At 37.0% G+C, this 20,670-nt stretch overlaps 1 protein-coding gene across 6 annotated transcripts in view; it reads left to right on the top strand.

Moving 5' to 3' along the window:
• The window catches only part of MTMR2 (myotubularin related protein 2), a 110,634-nt gene that overhangs the window by 52,703 nt on the left and 37,261 nt on the right, over positions 1 to 20,670 (top strand). For all 6 annotated transcript variants that reach the window (XM_047751974.1, XM_047751976.1, XM_047751979.1 and 3 more), the window contains one exon: positions 19,072 to 19,147. In XM_047751974.1, the coding sequence (XP_047607930.1) occupies positions 19,072 to 19,147 (76 nt within the window). The remainder of the gene's footprint in view (positions 1 to 19,071; positions 19,148 to 20,670) is intronic.

Below are 20,670 nucleotides of genomic sequence, written 5' to 3'. Positions count from 1 at the left end.
TCCCCCGTGGCTTACGTACTTTATTATTTTTTTCCTTTTCTAAGTTTTACTGAAGTATAGTTAATTTACAAGGCTGTGATAATTTCTGCTGTACAACAAAGTGACCCAGTCGTATACCTCTGTGTACATATGCCAGTCCCAAATCTCGAGTCCATCCCTCCCACCCTCCCACCTGTCCCCTTTGGTAACCTTAAGTTTTTCAAAATTTCTGTTCTGCAAATAAGTTCATGTGTTTCCTTTTTTTTTTAGATTTGACGTATAGGTGATACGATGTTTGTCTTTTATTGACTGACTTACTTAGTTTTTAGGTCCATCCAAATTGCTGCAAATGGCATTATTTCATTCTTTTTTATGGGTAATATTCCATATTGTATATGTGCCACATCTTCTTTATCCATTCCTCTGTTGATGGACATTTAACTTGCTTCCATGCCTTGGCTATTGTAAATAGTGTTGCAGTGAACATTGGGGTTCGTATATTTTTTCTTTTTTTCTTTTTTTTTTTTGTCTTTTTGCCTTTTCTAGGGCCGCTTCCTGTGGCATAGGGAGGTTCCCAGGCTAGGGGTCTAATTGGAGCTGTAGCCTCTGGCTACAGCAATGCAGGATTCGAGCCATGTCTGTGACCTACACCACAGCTCATGGCAACGCCAGATCCTTAACCCACTGAGCAAGGCCAGGGATTGAACCAGCAACCTCATCGTTCTTAGTTGGATTCGTTAACCACTGTGCCACAACGGGAACTCCCATCATGTATCTTTTCTAATTATGTTTTTTTTTTCCCCTCTGGATAGATGTCCAGGAGTGAAATTTCTAGATTTATGATAGTTCTGTTTTTAGTTTTTTTGATGAACCTCCATACTGTTTTCCATAGTGGTTGCACCATTGTACATTCCTACCATCAGTGTAAGAGGGTTCCCTTTTCTCTACACCCTCTCTAGCATTTATTATTTGTAGACTTTTTGATGATGGCCATTCTGGCTGGTGTAAGGTGGTACCTCATAGTAGTTTTGATTTGCATTTATCTAATAATTAGTGATGTTAAGCATCTTTTTGTGTTTTTTGGACAGCTGTATGTCTTTGTTGTCATCTTTTTTTTTTAAGGGGCACAGGTGCGGGCATATGAAAATTCCCAGGCTAGGGGTCAAATCAGAGCTACAGCTGCTGGCCTACGCCACAGCTACAGCAATGCCAGATCTGAGCTATGTCTGTTACCTATACCACAGCTTGCATCCATGGCGGATTCTTAACTCACTCAGAGAGGCCAGGGATCAAACCTGCATCCTCATGGATACTAGTCAGGTTCATTTCTGCTGAGCCGCAACAGGAGCTCCCATATATATTCTTTGGAGACATGTCTGTGTAGATCTTCTGCCCATTTTTTGATGGGTTGTTTGTTTTTTGATATTGAGCTGCAGGAGGTGTTTTTATATTTTGGAGATTAATCCCTTGTTAGTTGCTTCACTTACAAGTATTTTCTCGAATCCCATGGGTTGTCTTTTCGTTTTGTTTATGGTTTGCTTTTCTCTGCAAAAACTTTTAAGTTTAATTAAGTCCCTTTGGTTTATTTTCGTTTTTGTTGTCTTTACTCTGGGGGGTGGATCTGAGAAGGTACTGTCGCAGTTTATGTGAGAGACAATTTGGCCTATGTTTTCCTCTAAGAGTTTCATAATATCTGGTCTTATGTTTAGGTCTTTAATCCATTTCGAGTTTATTTTTCTGTATGGTGTTGGAGTAATATTCTAATTTCATTCTTTTGGATATAGCTGTTCAGTTTTCCAAGTGCCAGTTTTTGAAGAGACTGTCTTTTTTCCATTTTATATTCTTGCCTCCTTTGTCATAGATTAATTGACCATATGTGCTTGGGTTTATTTCTGGGCTTTCTATCCTGTTCCATTGATTTATATTTCTGTTTTTGTGTTAGTATCATTCTGTTTTGATGACTGTAGCTTTGTAGTATTGTCTGAAGTCAGGGAGCCTGATTCCTCCAACTCCATTTTTCTTTCTCAGGATTGTTTTGGCTATTCAGGGTCTTTTGCATTTCCGAACAAATTTTAAAATGTTTTGTTCAAGTTCTAGTTCTGTGAAAAATATCATTGGTAATTAGGTAAGGATTGCATTGAATCTGTAGATTTCCTTGGGTAGTATAGTCATTTTGACAATATTAATTCTTCCAGTCCAAGAGCATGGTCTATCTTCCCATCTGTGTCATCTTCGATTTCTTTTATCAGCATCTTACACTTTTCAGATTACAGGTCTCTTCTTTAGGTAGGTTTATTCATAGGTATTTTATTCTTTTTAAAGTGACTGTAAATGGGATTGTTTCCCCAATTTTTCTTTCTGATCTTTGATTCTATGTAGAAGTGCAGTTGATTTCTGTGTATTAATTTCTTATCTTACAACTTTACCAAATTCATTGATGAGTTGTAACAGTTTTCTGGTAGCGTCTTTGGGATTTTCTAGGTATAATATCTTGTTATCTGCAAACAGTAATAGTTTTACTTTTTCCTTTCCAATTTGGATTCCTTTTATTTCTTTTTCTTCTCTGATTGCCATGGATAGGACTTCCAAAATTATGTTGAATAGAAGTGGTGAGAGAGGATATCCTTGCTTGTTCCTGATCTTAGTGGGAATTCTTTCAGCTTTTCACCATTGAGAACGATGTTAGCTGTGGCTTTGTCATATGTGGCCTTTCTAACAGCCTTAAAAGGAGAAAATGACTGTAACATAATAATAGTGGGGGACTTTAACACCCGACTTACAGCAATGGACAGATCATCCAGACAGAGAATCAACAAGGAAACACTGGCTTTAAATGATGCGTTAGACCAGATGTACTTAACAGATATTTATAGACCATCCCATCCAAAAGCAGCAGAATACACATTCTTCTCAAGTGCACATGGAACATTCTCTAGGATAGATCACATTCTGGACCACAAATCAGGCCTCAGTAAATTAAAAAAAAATTGAAATTATATCAAAACATTTTTTTCTACTGTAACACTATAAGACTATAAATCAGCAGCAAGAAAAAAACTGCAAAAAACACGTGGAGACTAAACAACATGCTACTAAACAACTAATGGATCACTGAAGAAATCAAAGAGCAAATTAAAAAATACCTAGAAGGGAGTTCACGTCGTGGCGCAGTGGTTAACAAATCCGACTAGGAACCATGAGGTTGAGGGTTTGGTCCCTGCCCTTGCTCAGTGGGTTAACGATCCTGCGTTGCCGTGAGCTGTGGTGTAGGTTGCAGACGCAGCTCAGATCCCGTGTTGCTGTGGCTCTGGCGTAGGTCGGTGGCTACAGCTCTGACTTGACCCCTAGCCTGGGAACCTCCATATGCCACGGGAGCGGCCCAAAGAAATAGCAAAAAGACAAAAAAACCCCAAAAAAACAAAAAACAAAACAAAAAAAAACCTAGAAGAAAATGGCAACAAAGACACAACAATCCAAACCTATGGGATGCAGCAAAAAGAGTTCTAAGAGCAAAGTTTATAGCAATACAAGCCCACCTCAGGAAACAAGGAAAATCTCAAACAACCTAACTTTGCACCTAAAGTAACTACAGAAAGAAGAACTAACAAGGTCCAGAGTTAGCAGAAGGAAAGAAATCATAAAGATAAGAGTAGAAATAAAGGAAATAGAAACAAAACTGTAGAGAAGATCAATGAAACTAAAAGCTGTTTTTTTTTTTTTTTTCAAAAGATCAACAAAATTGATAAACCCTTAGCCAGACTCAACAAGAAAAGGAGAGGACCCAAATCAATAAAATTAGAAATGAGAAAGGAGAGGTTATAACCGACATCATAGAAATACAAGGGATCATAAAAAACTACCACAAGCAACTATATGCCAATAAAATGGAAAACCTTGAAGAAATGGACAAATTCTTAGAAAGGTACAATATTCCAAGACTAAACCAGGAAGAAATAGAAAAAATACATGGATGAGTCACAAATACTGAAATTGAAACTATGATTAAAAAATTTCCAACAAACAGAAGTCCAGATGGCTTCACAGGTATATTCTATCAAAAATTCAGGGAATAGTTAACACCTATCACTCTGAAACTGTGCCAAAAAATTGCAGAGGAAGGAACACTCCCAAACTCATTCTTTAAGGCCACCATCACCCTGATACCCAAACCAGACAAAGATACCACAAAAAAAGAAAAGTACAGGCCAATATCACTGATGAACGTAAATGCAGAAATCCTCAACAAAATAGTAGCAAATCAAATCCAGCAATAAATCAAAAGTGTCATACACTGTGATCAAATGGGTTTTATCCCAGGGATGCAAGGATTTTTCAATATCTGCAAATCAATCGGTGTGATACACCACATTAATAAACTGAAGAATAAAAACCATATGATCCTCTCAATAGATGCAGAAAAAGCTTTTGACAAAATTCAACATTCATTTCTGATAAAAACCCTCCAGAAAGTGGGCATAGAGGGAAACTACCTCAACATAATAAAGGCCATATATAACAGACCCACAGCTAACATCATTCTCACCAAAAGAATTCCGGGTAAGATGAGGAACAAGACAAGGATGTCCACTCTCATCCCTTCTATTTAACATAGTTTTGGAAGTCCTAGCCATGGCAATCAGAGATTTTCTTAATTAAAAGGAATATATTTAATACATTTTTTCTGGTGGTAGAAATAGCAGTTTTCACCATTGCTTTCTTAATGAATGAGAATTGCTTTTCTAACTAATCATAAAATGGATTTTTGTAGTGGAATCTAGTCTCTCCCCTTTCTCAATTTTGTTCGTTGATGATATTTTGTTTTCAGTATGTGTACCTTTAGTGGCTATAAAATGGTAGCGTTGTAGTTAATTACAGGAGGAACTAACTGCCGACAGCTGTATGTTGCTCTTTGACCATAGTTTGGCTCTACCTGTGAGGTGAAGGGCTTGGTATGATAGTTTAGAATATCATCACAGATGATTGAAGCTCGTTAGCCTCTAGGATCTGAGTTCCCCACATAGCCTCATTGTTTATCTCTGCCCTGAGCCTCAACACTTTATAAGCTCTACTGGTAACAGCTTTTAGATAGAAGTGTGGAAAAAAACAATGCATTGAAAAGTTAATCTAATTTTGTTAAAAATACTAGATCAAATTGTATAGATTTTCTGCTACAGGTATCATGAAGTGACATTTTTCTGAAAGGATAATGTGGTTGTAGATTAACAGCTGTGAAAACTTCTATAAAGAATCTCTTATTCAAACAAGATTTTTTGCTCCTGCATCAGTAACATGGAATGGAAAATTATTGGGGGTATATGTAACTACTCTAGATATCTTGAACTTGTATTTACTCAGGTGGAATTCTACTAGTGTTACTTTTTCACTTTGTGAACCATCTTGTGGAAAAAGTCATGTACAGATTTAATCCAATAGATGTATTTCTGAAAGACTGTACACAAACTCAGGCTTGATAAATCGAATCATAGTTCCTCAGTGATATTACAGTGTTTTCTCTTTGTTTATTCTTTCTTTGGCAGTGAAGTCTATTTAATTTCATTTAAAAAACTGAAAATCCTTTCATACGGAATTTTTAATACTGCAAATTATTTTTTTATAAATTTGCAATTTTTAAATTCAGGCTTTCTTTAATAAAAACATTTTTAAAGTTTTCACTTAGTGGAATTAAGAACCTAGGGGACTTGTGTTTAGTTGATTTATTTGCACACTGAGGACTAAATCCTATGAAATGTAGGATTTTAAAATTCAGATGCACTGCTCTGAATTTATAAAGTGTAACTAGTGGCACTGGGCTTCAAGTGAAGTACGTTCCTTAAATGGTGGTGATTAAAAGATGAAAATCAAGCTCTGCAGCATTTCCTTTTCTTTGTTGATGCCTGTGCTGTGGCACTTTATACTGATGTTTGTCCGTAATTTAGAATCAAATATTAAAATAAAATTGTATTCTGTCATTTATCTATTTTAGAAGGCCTATTTGATTTCATAATTTATATATTTGTATAATTTGTACATATATATATCTATATGAGATAAAAGTCACAAATTTTGAGTTTTGTTCTTAACCATCTGACCGTATTTGGGAATATGTAATGGATTTAAATCAAGTAGGTGTAATTATCCTTTCAAAATTTATATTGCATTATTCTTATCTAGAGTGTGTACATGAATGTAATATTGACATGTCTGTAAGTGTGCAACTCTAGTTGAATGAGTTAAGGCTCACAGAGCAGGCGTTAGGTAAACAGAGAACAATGTCTTTTACACATAATTATTTCAGTAGCCAGAGCAAAAATGATTGAAGTTTTTTAGCACTTATTTATCATTAACACCAGCACCCCTTTTAGCAGCATTAACTCTTAAGAACCTAGGAAGTGAGAACAACTCAGCCAGATAAAGGATATCCACCATAACCCTTGTACTTAATGGGAAAATTTAGAAGCATTTCCTTTGAACTTAAGAACATGGTATGATTTCTGTCACCACTTTATTCAGCATTATTCTAGAAGTCCTAGCCAGTAAAATAAAAAAAATCAGTAATATGAGAAATGAAAGGAAGAAACAAATTTTTATTATTTATGGATGAATATCTATATGGAAAATTTAAGAAAAATCTATAAATACACTACTAGCACTGATGCTGAATACAAGATAACTTAAAAGCATGCTTTTGTACCTTAGGAAAACTGTTTAGAGAGTTTGATTTTAAAAATATTCCCAGAGTTCCTGCTGTAGCATAGTGGATTAAGAATCCGGCTGCAGTGGTTTGATTTGGGTTGTTGTGGTGGTGTGGGTTTGATCCCCTGCCCATTGCAGTGGATTAAAGGATCCAGCGTTGCTGCAGCTGTGGCTCAGATTTGGTCCCTGGTCTGGAAACTTTTCCATGTGCTGTGGATGCAGCCATAAAATTAAAAAAAAATTTCAGTCACAAGAGTGACAAAATTTCATCTTTCAGAGATAAGTCTATTAAAAATATGCAAGAACTTCATGGAAAAATTATAAAAGTCTATTGAAGAGCCCAAAACTATTTAAAATATATGAATAAACACAAAAGCCTGGGAATGTCAAAAAATGTCACTTATTTTCAGTGTATTTGTTAATTCACTATCATTTCAAACCAAATTCAAGTTTATCCTGTAGAACTTGGGAAACTGATCCTAAAATTTATACAAGAAGGTAAAGGTCAAGCTTACTTAAGAAGAAAAAGGAAGTGGGGGATTCATTTAATCAAATATAAAGCCAAAGTAATTAGAATAGAAATAGATGAATGAGACATGAGCAAGTTCAAGAACAGACGGATATTTATAGGAACTCTGTTTTCATATTGTAAATGGTATAACAAATCAGTGGGGAAAGAATGAATTATTTGCTAATCAGCACTGGATTAGACATATTGGGGTAGGGGAAAGAAGCTGGATTCCTAATGCATACCTAACACAAAAGTTGAATTCATTAGACTAAACACTTGAAATTGAAGATCAAAAATTGTAAATTTTAAAAGAAAATGTAGTATCTTTATGACTTAGGAAGGAATTTTAAAATAAGATCCAAAAATATTAACCATAAAAGAAAAGGTTATTTTTATTGTTACATAAAAAATACATTTTAAAAGTTTTTCTGATAAAAATAAAATATTTTCGGAGTTCTCCTGTTGCAGTGGGTTAAAAATCTGTTGTCATTGCCCCATCTCCTGTGGCAAGGGTTTGATCCCTGGCCTGGGAACTTCCACATGCCATGCATGTGGGAAAAAAAAAGTTTTATTGCGCTAAAATAGTAAGGATCTTTTCTTATTTATTTGATGACTGTTCATCTGACCTGTCTCAAATTGAGCTGTATAAAGGTAGGAGCCTTGGTTACTTCTCTGGTGCATAGAATAGTGCCCGAATCAATGTGACCTAAAAACTCTTCACACTTGTAGGCCAGTTGCATCCAAAGCTCTATGAGACACTGACAGCATTTGTTCTTCCATTTGCTATATTTGATTGGTGGAAAAGTTTGAGAAGCACTCCTAATTGACTGAAACTTGAGACCACCTGGGAAACTAAAGGAAGCCATTCTGTTTTATTCATATTCCCAATAATATCTGTGCATTTATTCACTAACTCAATGGCACTCTCTTGAAGTTTCCTGAGTGTATGGGGAAAAAGTATCCAGTAAGACATAATCTCTGCTGGCATGAAACTCAGAGCCCTGTAGTGGAAAAGGAGGTAAGCAGATCAGTGATTATTATATGACAGGCACTATGATGATGGTATACCTTGGAAGCAGAGAGAACAGAATATTCTGAAGCACTTTACGTTATAAACAAATAAAGTGCTACCACATTTAGACATATAAGCAAGTATTTAGAAGGCATTTACAAAAACAAGAATTTAAAGAAAAACTTTCTGGAAAGAAAAAGAATAAAATATATATACAAATTAAGCATATCTGTTGTCTTCTGTTGTATCATTAGGGATGTGGAAGGTACTCAAAAATATCTTAACTGAATCAGTGGAAGAGAATGAGAAATACTAAGTTAGTTTGTCTTTTATTATCAAAATGTCATATCTTTTGAAAAATGCTCATTTCCCCTTTACTTTCCGTTCTTAATAGTCCCCTAGTTTTTATGTGATAGTCTTGTCTTTCTCTGAGGCAGCTAATGCACTACTGTGAGACTGATCTTCCTCTGATGTCACTTTCATAATGTGATATTCCTGTTTAAAAATTCTTCAAGGGGACCCGCTGCTTAGAGTATTAAATGCAGACTTCTAAGCCTTGTATTCAGGGTTTTTTGTGTGTTTGGTCCCATCACAACTATCACACTGTATCTCCAGCTGTTCCCAGATGGAATCCCACCCCCATAGATAGGGATTCTTCTTATAGTTCCTTACACAAAATGTGCTCAAGGGGGAGGGGAGGGAGTGGGATGGACTGAGAGTTTGGGGTTAATAGATGCAAATTATTGCATTGGAGTGATTAAGCAAGGAGATCCTGCTGTATAGCACAGGCAACTATATCTAGTAACTTGTGATGGAACATGATGAAAGATAATATGAGAAAAAAATACGTGTGTGTGTGCATATATATATATAATGTATTACTGGGTCACTTTGCTGTACAGTAGAAATCGACAGAACACTGTAAATCATCTATAATGGAAAAAAAAATCATTAAAAAGATGTGCTCATGCTCACTTCCATTCATGCTCATATGCTCACACATCCAGAATGTACTTCTTCTCTAATGTGAAACAAATCATCGTCAGCCTGTTAATCATGATCTCAGTCCCCATCTCTGTCCCTTCCAGCCTGTTAATGATCTTTTTTCCAATAGGAGATACTTAGATAAAAATCAGAGTGTTGAAAAAGCTTCGAAGAAATTATATGAGGAAAAGTCGGAAGAGAGGCAGTCATTAATTCACCTCCATCAAATTCCACTTGAAAATTGTCTCATTTCCATGCTTAATAGAGAAATGACTTCAGACCACACTGTCATGATTTCCATTTTACTGAAACTTTCTCTCCAAAGTTACCATTAACTCTCCTTTGTAAAATTTTGTATCTTTTATAATAACATTGAGTTTTTTTTTTATTATAAAAGTAATAATTTTGGGGAAGTAGAAGTAGGATTAAAGAAAAAATAAAAATCGCTACTACTTCTACTCTTACCACTACATGTTATTTGGTACACAGAATTCTTCCTTAAGAGTTTGTGTGTTTGCTGTGGCTGTGGTGTAGGCCAGCGGCTACAGGTCCGATTTGACCCCTAGCCTGGGAACCTCCATATGCTGTTGAGTGTGGCTCTAAAAAGGCAAAAAGACCAAAAAAAAAAAAAAAAAAGAGTTTCTGTGCAGAACTTTTACAAGATTGAGAATCAGAGTGAAAGCTGTTCGCCTCTTGTCACCACAAGTGTGTGGTATCAGCAGCTGGCTAGGCTGTAGTAAGTAGGGTTTTGCCTATTATACTGCTGAATAGTCTATAGCATGTTTATTGGGCTTGTAATTATTTTGATGTGATTTGAAGATTATATTGCAGATATTAGCCCCCTTAAGGTTTACAAGCATAAAAGCTCTGAATGTGTAAAAGTTTTAGTAAAAAGGTCAAATAATTATCATGGAAACATAGAGATTATTTTTAAAAATTGGAAAGTATGGAAAAATGATAAATATAAAATATATTTAATATATTCATGATGCAATATGTAATATCGACTCTATTCAGTTAATAGTAAGGAGTAATAATGACTGTATTCAGTTAATAATAGAGAAGGAAAAGTACGTCCCTAAAGGATATTTAATTAGGCGGAATGCTTATTAACATGATCCTAATTGTGGAGAAGACAGGAAGTGTTTCAGACTTTAGAGTTAAGCATAGTAAAGGTGCTGCTGATATAACTTCTTTTGCGAGTCACAGATGGTTCCATTGATTATCTTTATGGAGAAAAGGCATTTAATAGAGAGTATTTGACAAAATTCAACATTTTTTCAGGTTTTTAGAACTTTTATTTAGAAAGGAATAGGTAAATACTTACATAAGCATTATGCATAATGTTAAGATAGTAAAATATTAGCATTATTCCCATTAAAAAACAGGACAAAATACCTACTATCATTCCTGAGTTATTTAGCATTATTTGTAAGTACTGTCTGAATGCAGTTTGATATGAGAAATGTGGTTGACCTCCCAAATCCACAGGTTCCTTATCCGCAAATTCAACCAACTGCATATTGAAAATATTTTGGAAAAAATGCTTCAGAATGTCCCAAGAAGTTAACTTGAATTTGCCACTAGCCAGCAACTATTTATGTAGCATTTGCATTGTGTATACAACTATTTACATAGTATTTATGTTTTTTATGGGTTTTTTAAAGTATTCTAGAGATGATTTAAAGTATATGGGAGAAGCTGTGTAAATTATGTGTAGATACTATGCCATTTTGCGTAAGTGACTTTGGAATCCTTGGATTTTGGTATCCAGTGGGGATCCTGGAACCAGTCCCCTGTGGATATCAAGGGACAGCTGTATATGGGAAGTGCCTTACTGAAAAAGAGCATTCTTTGTATCTGGAAGTTAAGAAAATAAAATGAAAATTATTAGAAACAAAAGACGTTAATCAGATGACTAGTTACAAAAAGGAGCTTGCAGGTCATCACTCTGTCCTAAGAACAAGAAAAAGCCAAACAAGTTTAGAATCAGTAACTCTTCTTAGATCCATCAGAGAATTGAGATCACAGGGTATGTGACTGTCTCCTAAATTGGAGAGACAGGTAGTGCAGAAACTGTAGGAACCAGTATTGAGTAGGAAAACTTAAACTGTAATTGATGAATTTATGAAGGATCAGCGGACAAGTCTGAGAGTTAAAAACTTCAGGAGGATCCCAGTCTTGGGGGGCCTTCATATTTTTGTGAGTTTTACCTAAAAGAGCCTTACCAGGTTCTCATAGTGAAGACTGAGGAAAATCGCTTTTGCTTTTTTCAGAGGGAGGGAAAAAACGTCTCTTTTGAAAATGTCTAGAACCTTCTGTTCTTAACAAGGCCTGCCCTCTAAAGAAACTGTTACTAGCCTAGCCTGCTGGGTTTTGTCAGAGCCTAACTGACCTGGAGGAAGGGAAATAGCCAACTCCAGCCTCCTCTAGCCTTCCACATGAGGGAAGAGAAATACAAATTCCAGTATTCTCTAACCATCCTGTCCTGTTCTGGGGGAAGAAAATGAAGTGTTTTTAAATATCGCAGTCCAGGGACAGAAACTCCTTAAAAGACAGAGGACTATGGGGTTCAATTCTGGGACTATGAAACATTTCCCCTCCACCGCCACACTTCACTACCATATTACCAGGGGCCTGCTTATCTCAGCTCTTTTTACTTAGTACAGCATGTCCAGCTTTCAACTAAAAATTACGAAGCCTACTAAAAGCTGAAGTCAGTATGTAAGAATCAACAACTTGCTATTATAAAAAATAGAAATATCAGAGAGGGAAAGATTCTATTTATAATAACAATTAAGAATATAAAATATCCAGGAATAAACTTAAGATATAGACAGAAACTATATGAAGAAACTAACACTGCTGAATTACGTAAAAGAATACTGAAATAAAGGGAAAGTCATACCTTGTCTTTTGATAGAAAGGCTCAGTATTGTTCAGATTTTGATGCTTGTTTATTCCGTAAATAACATGGTTAGAACTTGAGAAGGTGATTCTCAAATTTGTAATAATAAAGGTCTGGAAACAATAGAAATATTTTTTGGTGGGCTGATGGTTAAATAAATTATATGTTTGCAGCTGAATACTATGTAGTATTTGGAAAGAAGAGATGGATCTCCATGTGTGGATATGAAAATATGTTCAAGATAGGTTAAAAAATTCAGGACAGAAGAATGTCTAAGTTTCCACTTGTTGGGAATTGTGGGGGGACGGTTAGTAGAAGCTATGGCTACACAAACAGGTGACATTAATTAGAAACAGAATGGAAACAAGGAGACGTGTTTGAAGGTGTTTGAACAATTCCAAGTAAAAATTGATAAAGGGCACGCACTAGGGTTATGTCAATGAAGTGCCATGGACAGGTTTGAAAAAAATTCATTTGTGGATGTAATGTGTTAAAGGTGCCTGAATATTGCAGATTGAGGGAGAGAGGAGTCAAAGGTGATGATTCCAGGTTTGAAACCTGGTGACAGTTTATGGGTTCACTTCTGTTTTTTTTTTTAGTCTTTTGAGGGCTGCACTCACGGCATGTGGAGGTTCCCAGGCTAGGAGGTCTAATTGGAGCTGTTGCTGCTGGCCTACACCAGAGCCACAGCAACACGGGATGTGAGCCATGTCTGCTACCTACACCATAGCTCATAGCAATGCTGGATCCTTGACCCACTGAGTGAGGCCAGGGATCGAACCTGAAACCTCATGGTTCCTAGTCAGATTCGTTTCCGCTGTGCCACGGCGGGAACTCCTTCTTTTCTATCTGACTGCCCCTCCTTTGTGTACTTTTCTATTCTTGTCTCCTCAGCTGAACAAGGTGACGTGTCCTTCATCCCTTGTTTGCCCTCTAACTCTCTACTCCTTCCTTCCTTATGCTCCTTCTTTCTCTTAATTTCAGCTGTCTCTACATCTTTACCTCTGGTCTTGATCTCTTTCTCAGTCTCTGACCCATCATATCACTTGCTTGCTATGTGGTTGCGGTAGGATGCTCTTATGTCATGATCATAGTCTTAGTACAGTTGTGCACCTGTTCAAGTTCAGCCTCTGTTGGAGGTTTATGTCACTTTGGAAAATTGCTTAACTTCTGTAAGGGTCAATTACCCCATTTATAAATGGGAATAAAAATACTACTACTCTTTCAGGGTATTATGAGTACTAAATGAATAATGATCTTCTAAAAGTCCATTAACTGGGCCAAGTCATGATGATATGTTCTGTGGTATGAGGTGAAATGAAAGTAGTGAGATAGTATTTTATCTGTCTACCTCTTCTGTTTTATTTTTGGCAGAAATGACTGTATTGGGAAGAACTGTTCTACATTTCTTCATTTCTGAAGGATACCTTTGTTGGATTGAATATTCTTAGCTATCAAGTTTTTCCTTTCAGTGCTTTGAATATATCATTCATTCCACTCTCTCCTGGCCTATAAAGTTTCTGCTGAGAAATCTGCTGATAGCCTAATGGGGGTTCCTTTGTAGGTTACAAACTTTATCCTACTGCTTTTAGGATTTTTCTCTTTGACAGTTTCATAATAATGTGTCTTAGAGAAGATAATTTTGAGTTGAAACAATGAGGTGATCTATTAGCTTAATGAACTTTGATGTCCATTCTCCCCAGGTTTGAAGGTTCTCAGCCATTATTACCATTATTTTTTTGGCCTCACCCAAGGCATATGGAAGTTCTTGGGCCAGGGATCAAATCCAAGCCACAGCTGTGGCCTGCACCACAGCTATGACAGTGCTGGATCCTTAACCCACTGCACCAGGCTGGGGATTGAACCCACATCTCAGCTGCAGCTGGAACCACTGCAGAGACAACACTAGATCCTTAACATGGTACACTATAGTGGGAACTCCCATTATTTGTGAAATAAGGTTTATTCCCCCTTTTAATTCTCTTCTCCTAGAACTGCAGTGATTCTGCTATTGATTCTTCTGATGATGTTCCAAAGATCATGAAGGCCCTCTTTACTCTTTTTTATTCGTATTTTTTTCTGCTTACCACTGACTGTGTTATTTCAAAGTTCCTGTCATCTAACTCATAGATTCTGTATTCTGCCTGTTCTGTTCTGCTGTTGATGCTTTCTCTTACATTCTTTATTCCATTCATTGAATTCTTCAGCTCCAGAATTTATGCTTGGTTCTTTTAATGATTTCTGTCTGTTTATTTCTCATCTTGTTCATGTGCTGTTCTCCAGATTTTGTTAAATTGTCTCTATTTTCTTGTAGCTCATTGAGTTTCCTCAAGATGACTACTTTCTTTATTAGGTAAATCACAGATCTCTGTGTCTTTACTTTCAGTTACTGGGAGATTATTATGATCTTTTGGCAATGTCATGCTTCATTTATTCTTCATATTCATTGTAATTTAACACTGCTCTTTTGTCATTTGAAGTAACAATTACTATACCAGCCTTTACTAGCCAAGAGATGCTTTTTGTTGGTCCTGCTTGTGTTCTGAGGCTTTCTCTGACCTTGTATGAATATGCTTGCTCCACACTTCTTGCTTCTGCTGGTGGCAGAATTCTTAAGCTTGTATGTCTTCTCTAAATCTTGAAATGAACTAGGCTGGCTATTGGTAACCTCTCTTTGATTGTCCCAAAGGTGGCGCTACAGCTCAAGATTGTGGTTTCTCCTTTTCCCACAGACCCTGACTTGTTTTCTTTATGCATTCCCTGTCTATCTGAGCTTACTCTCACTCTTGTTACCCTTGGAAATGTGAACAAAGAGCTGGCTGCAGAGTTGGGAGGGTGTGGATGTGGTGTTTGAGGCATTGGGAATTCTGGCAGTCCAGATTAGGGGATTCTTGGATGAAGTTTTCCAAGTGGCTCGTGGGTGGGCTTTCTCCTAGAGTCTAGAATGCAGGGAACCCCATCCATTTAATGCCCTCTGATATTCTTATCTGTCTCTTTCCTCCCCTCTCTCAGTTATGGAGCTCTCTCTTTAATACTCTGGGACCAAGGGAGAAAGATGGGATTCTTTAGCAGCATCCCCACAGCTGGGAAAGCTGGGTGCTCACTCACTTTTTCTTTTCCCTGGAGGGATCCCCAACCTCCTCTTTTTCTAGGCTCTGCCTCCTTGGGGAGAGGAGCCCTCTTACCCAATCTAATGTGTCCAAACTTGTAATTTTTTGTTGGTGTTTCAGTGTAGTGCTAGAACTTCTTTAGAAACTTGGACCTCCATAAAAGCTTTGTCATTTGTGAGTATCTGCTCAAGTCATTGTTTTTGAGGTATTGCAGTCAAGAGGGGCTGGGTCAGTTCACAGACTCCTTCTGGTTCCACAGCCTGTACCAGATTTTGTTTCCTTATTACATGATGCATGGGTGTCTGAAACTCCTTCTGGTTCCTCCCAGAAACACATGGTGCTGGATTCCATAGCTCCCATGGAGGAACTTTTGTTCATGGATAGATGCCAAATTTTAGATGTTAAAGGGCAGTGCAAACAAAGGGCCACAAAAATGAGGGACGTCTTATCCTACCATGATTCTAAGATCACTCCTCTTCCTGCTTTCTTTAGCATGGTAAGATGCTTGCTATTCTGTAATGAAGTCCTAAAGTTAGTAGTTCAAAAATTAGTGGGATTTATGGTTCTCTTTATGACATGCTGTCTCAAATACTAATCCCTGTATATTTTAGAGCAGAGGAATAAAGTACCACGTGTAAGCCATTGTTAGAGGAGAGAGGGAAAATTCATGTTGATGCTTCTGTTAAGTGAATAATAAGTATTGCTTCCATTTTAATAGCACTTTGCAAATCCCCTTATAATGTAGCTCTAACTTCATTCTCACAATCCCATTAGGTGAATAATAATGTAAATGATGAAACTAAGATTCAGAGAGTTTAGTATGCTGGTAAATGGAATGGTTTTTTTGGGGGGCTGGAGGATAGTTAGGATATAAAACTTATCTTTGCTATAGACCACAAATTTCTTATGTATGTTTTAATTTGGATTCTTCCCTTTCAGCATAATTACTGCCTCAGGTAATTTTTTTTCTTTTTTCAAAAGCAGGACATGTAGGTTTTATTTTTGTGGACTTAGCATATCTGAGAATGACTTTAATATTAGAGAACTCAAGGCACTTTCAAGAATCTGAAAACGTTTAATATTGTCTTCTAGGAATATAGTTTTATAGATAAATCTGAAGGTAGATTTCTTTTGTACGTACAAAATTTCTCTTTTAAAAATTTTGTCTATATTTTCATAGTTTGTCATTTAATTACAGTTGAAATTTTTTTGCTAAGATGCACCCAGATATGTCTTTGTTTATTGATTTTTATGATTTTTATGTGAAACATGGTACTTTTTTTTGTGTGTGTGTGTGTCTTTTTTTGCGATTTCTTGGGCTGCTCCCGAGACATATGGAGGTTCCCAGGCTAGAGGTCGAATTGGAGCTGCAGCCGCCGGCCTACACCAGAGCCACAGCATCGCAGGATCTGAGCCGTGTCTGCAACCTACACCACAGCTCATGGCAACGCCAGATCCCTAACCCACTGAGCAAGGCCAGAGATCTAACCTGCAACCTCATGGTTCCTAGTTGGACTCCTTAACCACTGAGCCACGATGGGAACTCCCAGTACATTGTTTTGATCAGCAAACTTAGAAAATCTTTTTTTTTTTTTTTTTGCTTTTTAGGGTCGCACCCATATGGAGTTTCGCCTGCTAATCAGAGCTATAGCTGTCGGCCACACCACAGCCACAGCAATGCCAGATCCAAGCCGCCTTTGCAACCTACACCACAGCTCACAGCAACACCAGATCCTTAACCCACTGTGCGAGGCCAGGGATCAAACCCACAACCTCATGGTTCCTAGTCAGATTTGCCTCCACTGCACCACAATGGGAACTCCGGAAAATCTTTATTATTTCAAAACCATATTCTTTAATTACATATTAAATTACATCTTCCCTTATGATTTTTATGTCCTTTTATGTTCTTTTTCTACAAATTCATAGAGAATTTTTCACATTTGCCCTCCACATACATAGTGTTCTGAATAAGCCATTCAGTTCTTTATCATCTCCAGCACAGATTTTATTAATGCTATTATATTTAATTTTTTTTGCAGTCATTCCTTATTTTACCATTGCTCTTAGCTTCAGTTTCTCTTTTCTGTTCCTGTTTCTTAGGAAATATGTCTGATTTCCTCTTGGTTATGCCAAATAGCTTATAAATGTTGCTACTAATGGTGATAGGGAATTATATTCAGAGGACAGGTCTTCTGTTGAACTTCAAGGTCATACCTTTCCTTGTCTAATAATTTATTTTCTGGGCTCTATTTTTTTCTCTTCTGTTTCATTAAGGATAGATTTGTTCAAAGTCAGTATCTGCCGATAAAAGTTTAGATTGCCCTTGGCCCTGCCTGTTCTGTTCACCTGTTTGAGTTTCTTTTTATAGCTTCAGCTCTAAAGTTGTTCATGTATAACTTTCAGTGTACACCTGTTATTAAAAGTCTGTCATCTAGAAATTCCCATCATGACTCAGTGATAACAAACCTGACTAGTATCCATGAGGTTTCAGGTTCGATCCTTAATCAGTGGGTTAAATATCTGGCATTGCTATGAGCTGTGGTACAGACATGGCGGAGATCTTGCATTGCTTGTTGCTGTGGTGTAGGGTGGCAGCTGCAGCTTCCATTCAACTCCCAGCCTGGGAACTTACATATGGTGCACTTGCTGCAAATGGATGGTAGTGCCTCTTGATAAATGTGGAACATAGGCCAACTTGAGATCTTTTGAGTTCAGAGTGTCTGTGGAATATTGAGGTGGAGAGGAATGGGTGTATGGAACTAGTCTAAGAAAAATTTCAGCCAGCAATGTAGATCAGAGTTAGGTGAAGTCATAGATAAGATATGAAATGAACAAGAAATGAGTTAAGTAAGAAATGGATAGACCTTGAGGAACAGGGGAGGTTGAGAAAAGGGACTGTAGAGGTCACTGATAAGGAATGGCCAGAGAAGGAAGAGATTAGCCAGGCGAGGGTGCTTTCAAGAAGCAGGCAAATGTGGACAGTAGCAAATGTAGCTGGAGATAGAAATAAAGACTGAGAAATGCCCACTGTCTGTCCTAAGGAGGGAGTTACTGGGGAGAAAGCAGGTTCCCTGGAAGGGCTTAGATTAGGTGGCAAAGCCAGACTGCAGAAGGCTGAGGAATTAATGGGAGATTAAAGAATTGGACAGTGAAGTTCATTGTTTGGCAGTGAAAGTGATGAAAGGGGAGGCTTTTGGTAACTACTGGGGTATATTTAGCAAATGGCAGTTGTCTGTGTCATCTCTGGGTTGTACGTCCATTTGATAACCATGATTCTGTATTTTTACATTCTTAGAATCCAGTGTAACATCCTTTATAACTACTCAGTAAATATTGATCACGATTTTAATTTATTTAATATCTCCTTTTCAATAAGATCCTTTATCAACATCATTCCCAAGTTCTCTAAATGTTATATCTACACAAGAACTTGATTTTATCCAAGTCTAAATGCACTAAGGCCCTTGGGCATGGCTTAAGGGAAAGAAAATGGGCTTTGCAGTCCACCAAAACTATAATTCAAATCTAGACCTTGTATCACTTCTGGCCTCTTTCCTCATCTGGGAAATGAGGATAATAATAACACCTACCGTTATAGAGCTGTGGTAGGATTCAGTGAGAAAACGTGTAAAGTGTTTCATATAGTACCTTATGCAAAGGCGGAACTCGGTAAATTACTTTGTAGAAAATCAACAACTTCACATGTTATACATGCCAACATTACGATCTTTATAATTTGATTTAAAGTAGTACTTAAGATATAATGTTAAAACTTTAAATAAGACCAAGCATACTTAAATTTGAGTAAAAAATTAACCTTTGAGTGAAAAAATGTTTCTTTTCTTACCCTCTCCTCCCCTTTCCAATCCAGGTCCTGAGGGAGTCTAACAAATTAGCAGAAATGGAAGAACCACCCTTGCTTCCAGGAGAAAATATTAAAGACATGGGTCTGTAATGGTATTTTTTGTTGCATTTTCTTCTCCTTTCTGACTGTGTAGACTATTCAGTACTCTCACTATACAGAGAGTAGGCTCCCTGCTGTGACACCTCCTGTCTGGTGGGCTCATTACTGCCAGCCTTCCCAGCATCCAGGGTGTTCTGTAAGCCTAGGTTAAGACCTGTTGCTTATGTTTGTATTTGGATTCCTGGGAAACACACAGATCGAATGGTGTTCTGCTGCTGCTCTGGTTTGCTTTACTTTCACTGAAAGTAGGTGACATTTTAAAACCTGTTGCTGAATTCTGTGAAAGTAAATTTCATTATTTTGAATTACTACAGTATGATAGCAAGTTCATAGATAAAAAAATTGAATCGTCATTTCTTAAAACATATTCTTTTTGCTTTTTTTTTCCTACTCTGAATAAACCCATTAATTTTAGGTTAAGTATATCTCATCTCCATTGCAAAACAAGCTGTTTGCCCATAGGTGCCTTTCTTTGTCAGCCTAAGTAACTAAGCATGAACTTACTGTATGTGCTGGATACTGGAAACAAACTTTTAAGTTGTTTTTTTGTTCTCATGTTTTTACCTTGTTTCATTTATGTGGTAATCTATAAAATACCCATAGCTTTTTTATTTTTAAAAGATTTACTGAAGTATAGTTGACCTACAGTTATTATATTAGTTTCAAATGTACAACACAGTAATTGAAATTTTTATAGATAACCCTCGATGTAAAAGTTCGTATAAAATATTAGCTATATTCCCTGTGCTGTGCATTATTACATCCTTGCAAGTAATTTATTTTGCAGTTGGTAATTTGTACCCCTTGATCCCCTTGACCTATTTTGCTTCTTTCCCCACCCCTCTCCCCTCTAGTAACCACTAGTTTCTCCTCTGTACCTGTGAGTTTGTTTCTGTTTTGTTATGTTTGTTTCTTCATTTTGTTTTTTTTCGATTCTACATATAAGTGAAAACATATAGTGTTTTTGTCTGACTTATTTCATTAAGTATAGTACCCTCTAGGTCTATGGCAAGATTTCATTCTTTTTTTAGGTGTTCATTAATAGAGGGATGGATAAGGAAGATGTGGTATATCTAGAATTACCATATGAGCCAGCAGTTTCACTCCAGGGAATATATACACAAAAAACCAAAAACAAAAACAAAGAGTGTTTCCGTCATAGCTCAGTGGTAACTAACCCAACTAGTATCCATGAGGATGTGGGTTTGATCCCTGGCCTCCCTCAGTGGGTTAAGGATCCGGTATTACCGTGAGCTGTGGTGTAGGTTGCAGGTGCGGCTCAGATCCCATGTTGCAGTGTCTGTGGCATAGGCTGGCAGCTACAGCTCCAATTTGACCCATAGCCTGGGAACTTCCATATGCTATGGGTGTAGCCCTAAAAAGACAAACAAAGCAAACTATAAAAAACAACAGAAAAACCCCTCAAAATATTAATTCAGAAAGATATATGCACTCCAGTGTTCATAGCAGCATTGTGTATAGTTGCCAAAGTATGGAAGCAACCTA

Source organism: Phacochoerus africanus, chromosome 11 (assembly GCF_016906955.1).
Source record: "Phacochoerus africanus isolate WHEZ1 chromosome 11, ROS_Pafr_v1, whole genome shotgun sequence".
Lineage (NCBI taxonomy): Eukaryota > Metazoa > Chordata > Mammalia > Artiodactyla > Suidae > Phacochoerus > Phacochoerus africanus.
This window is presented reverse-complemented; position numbering and strand designations above follow the sequence as displayed.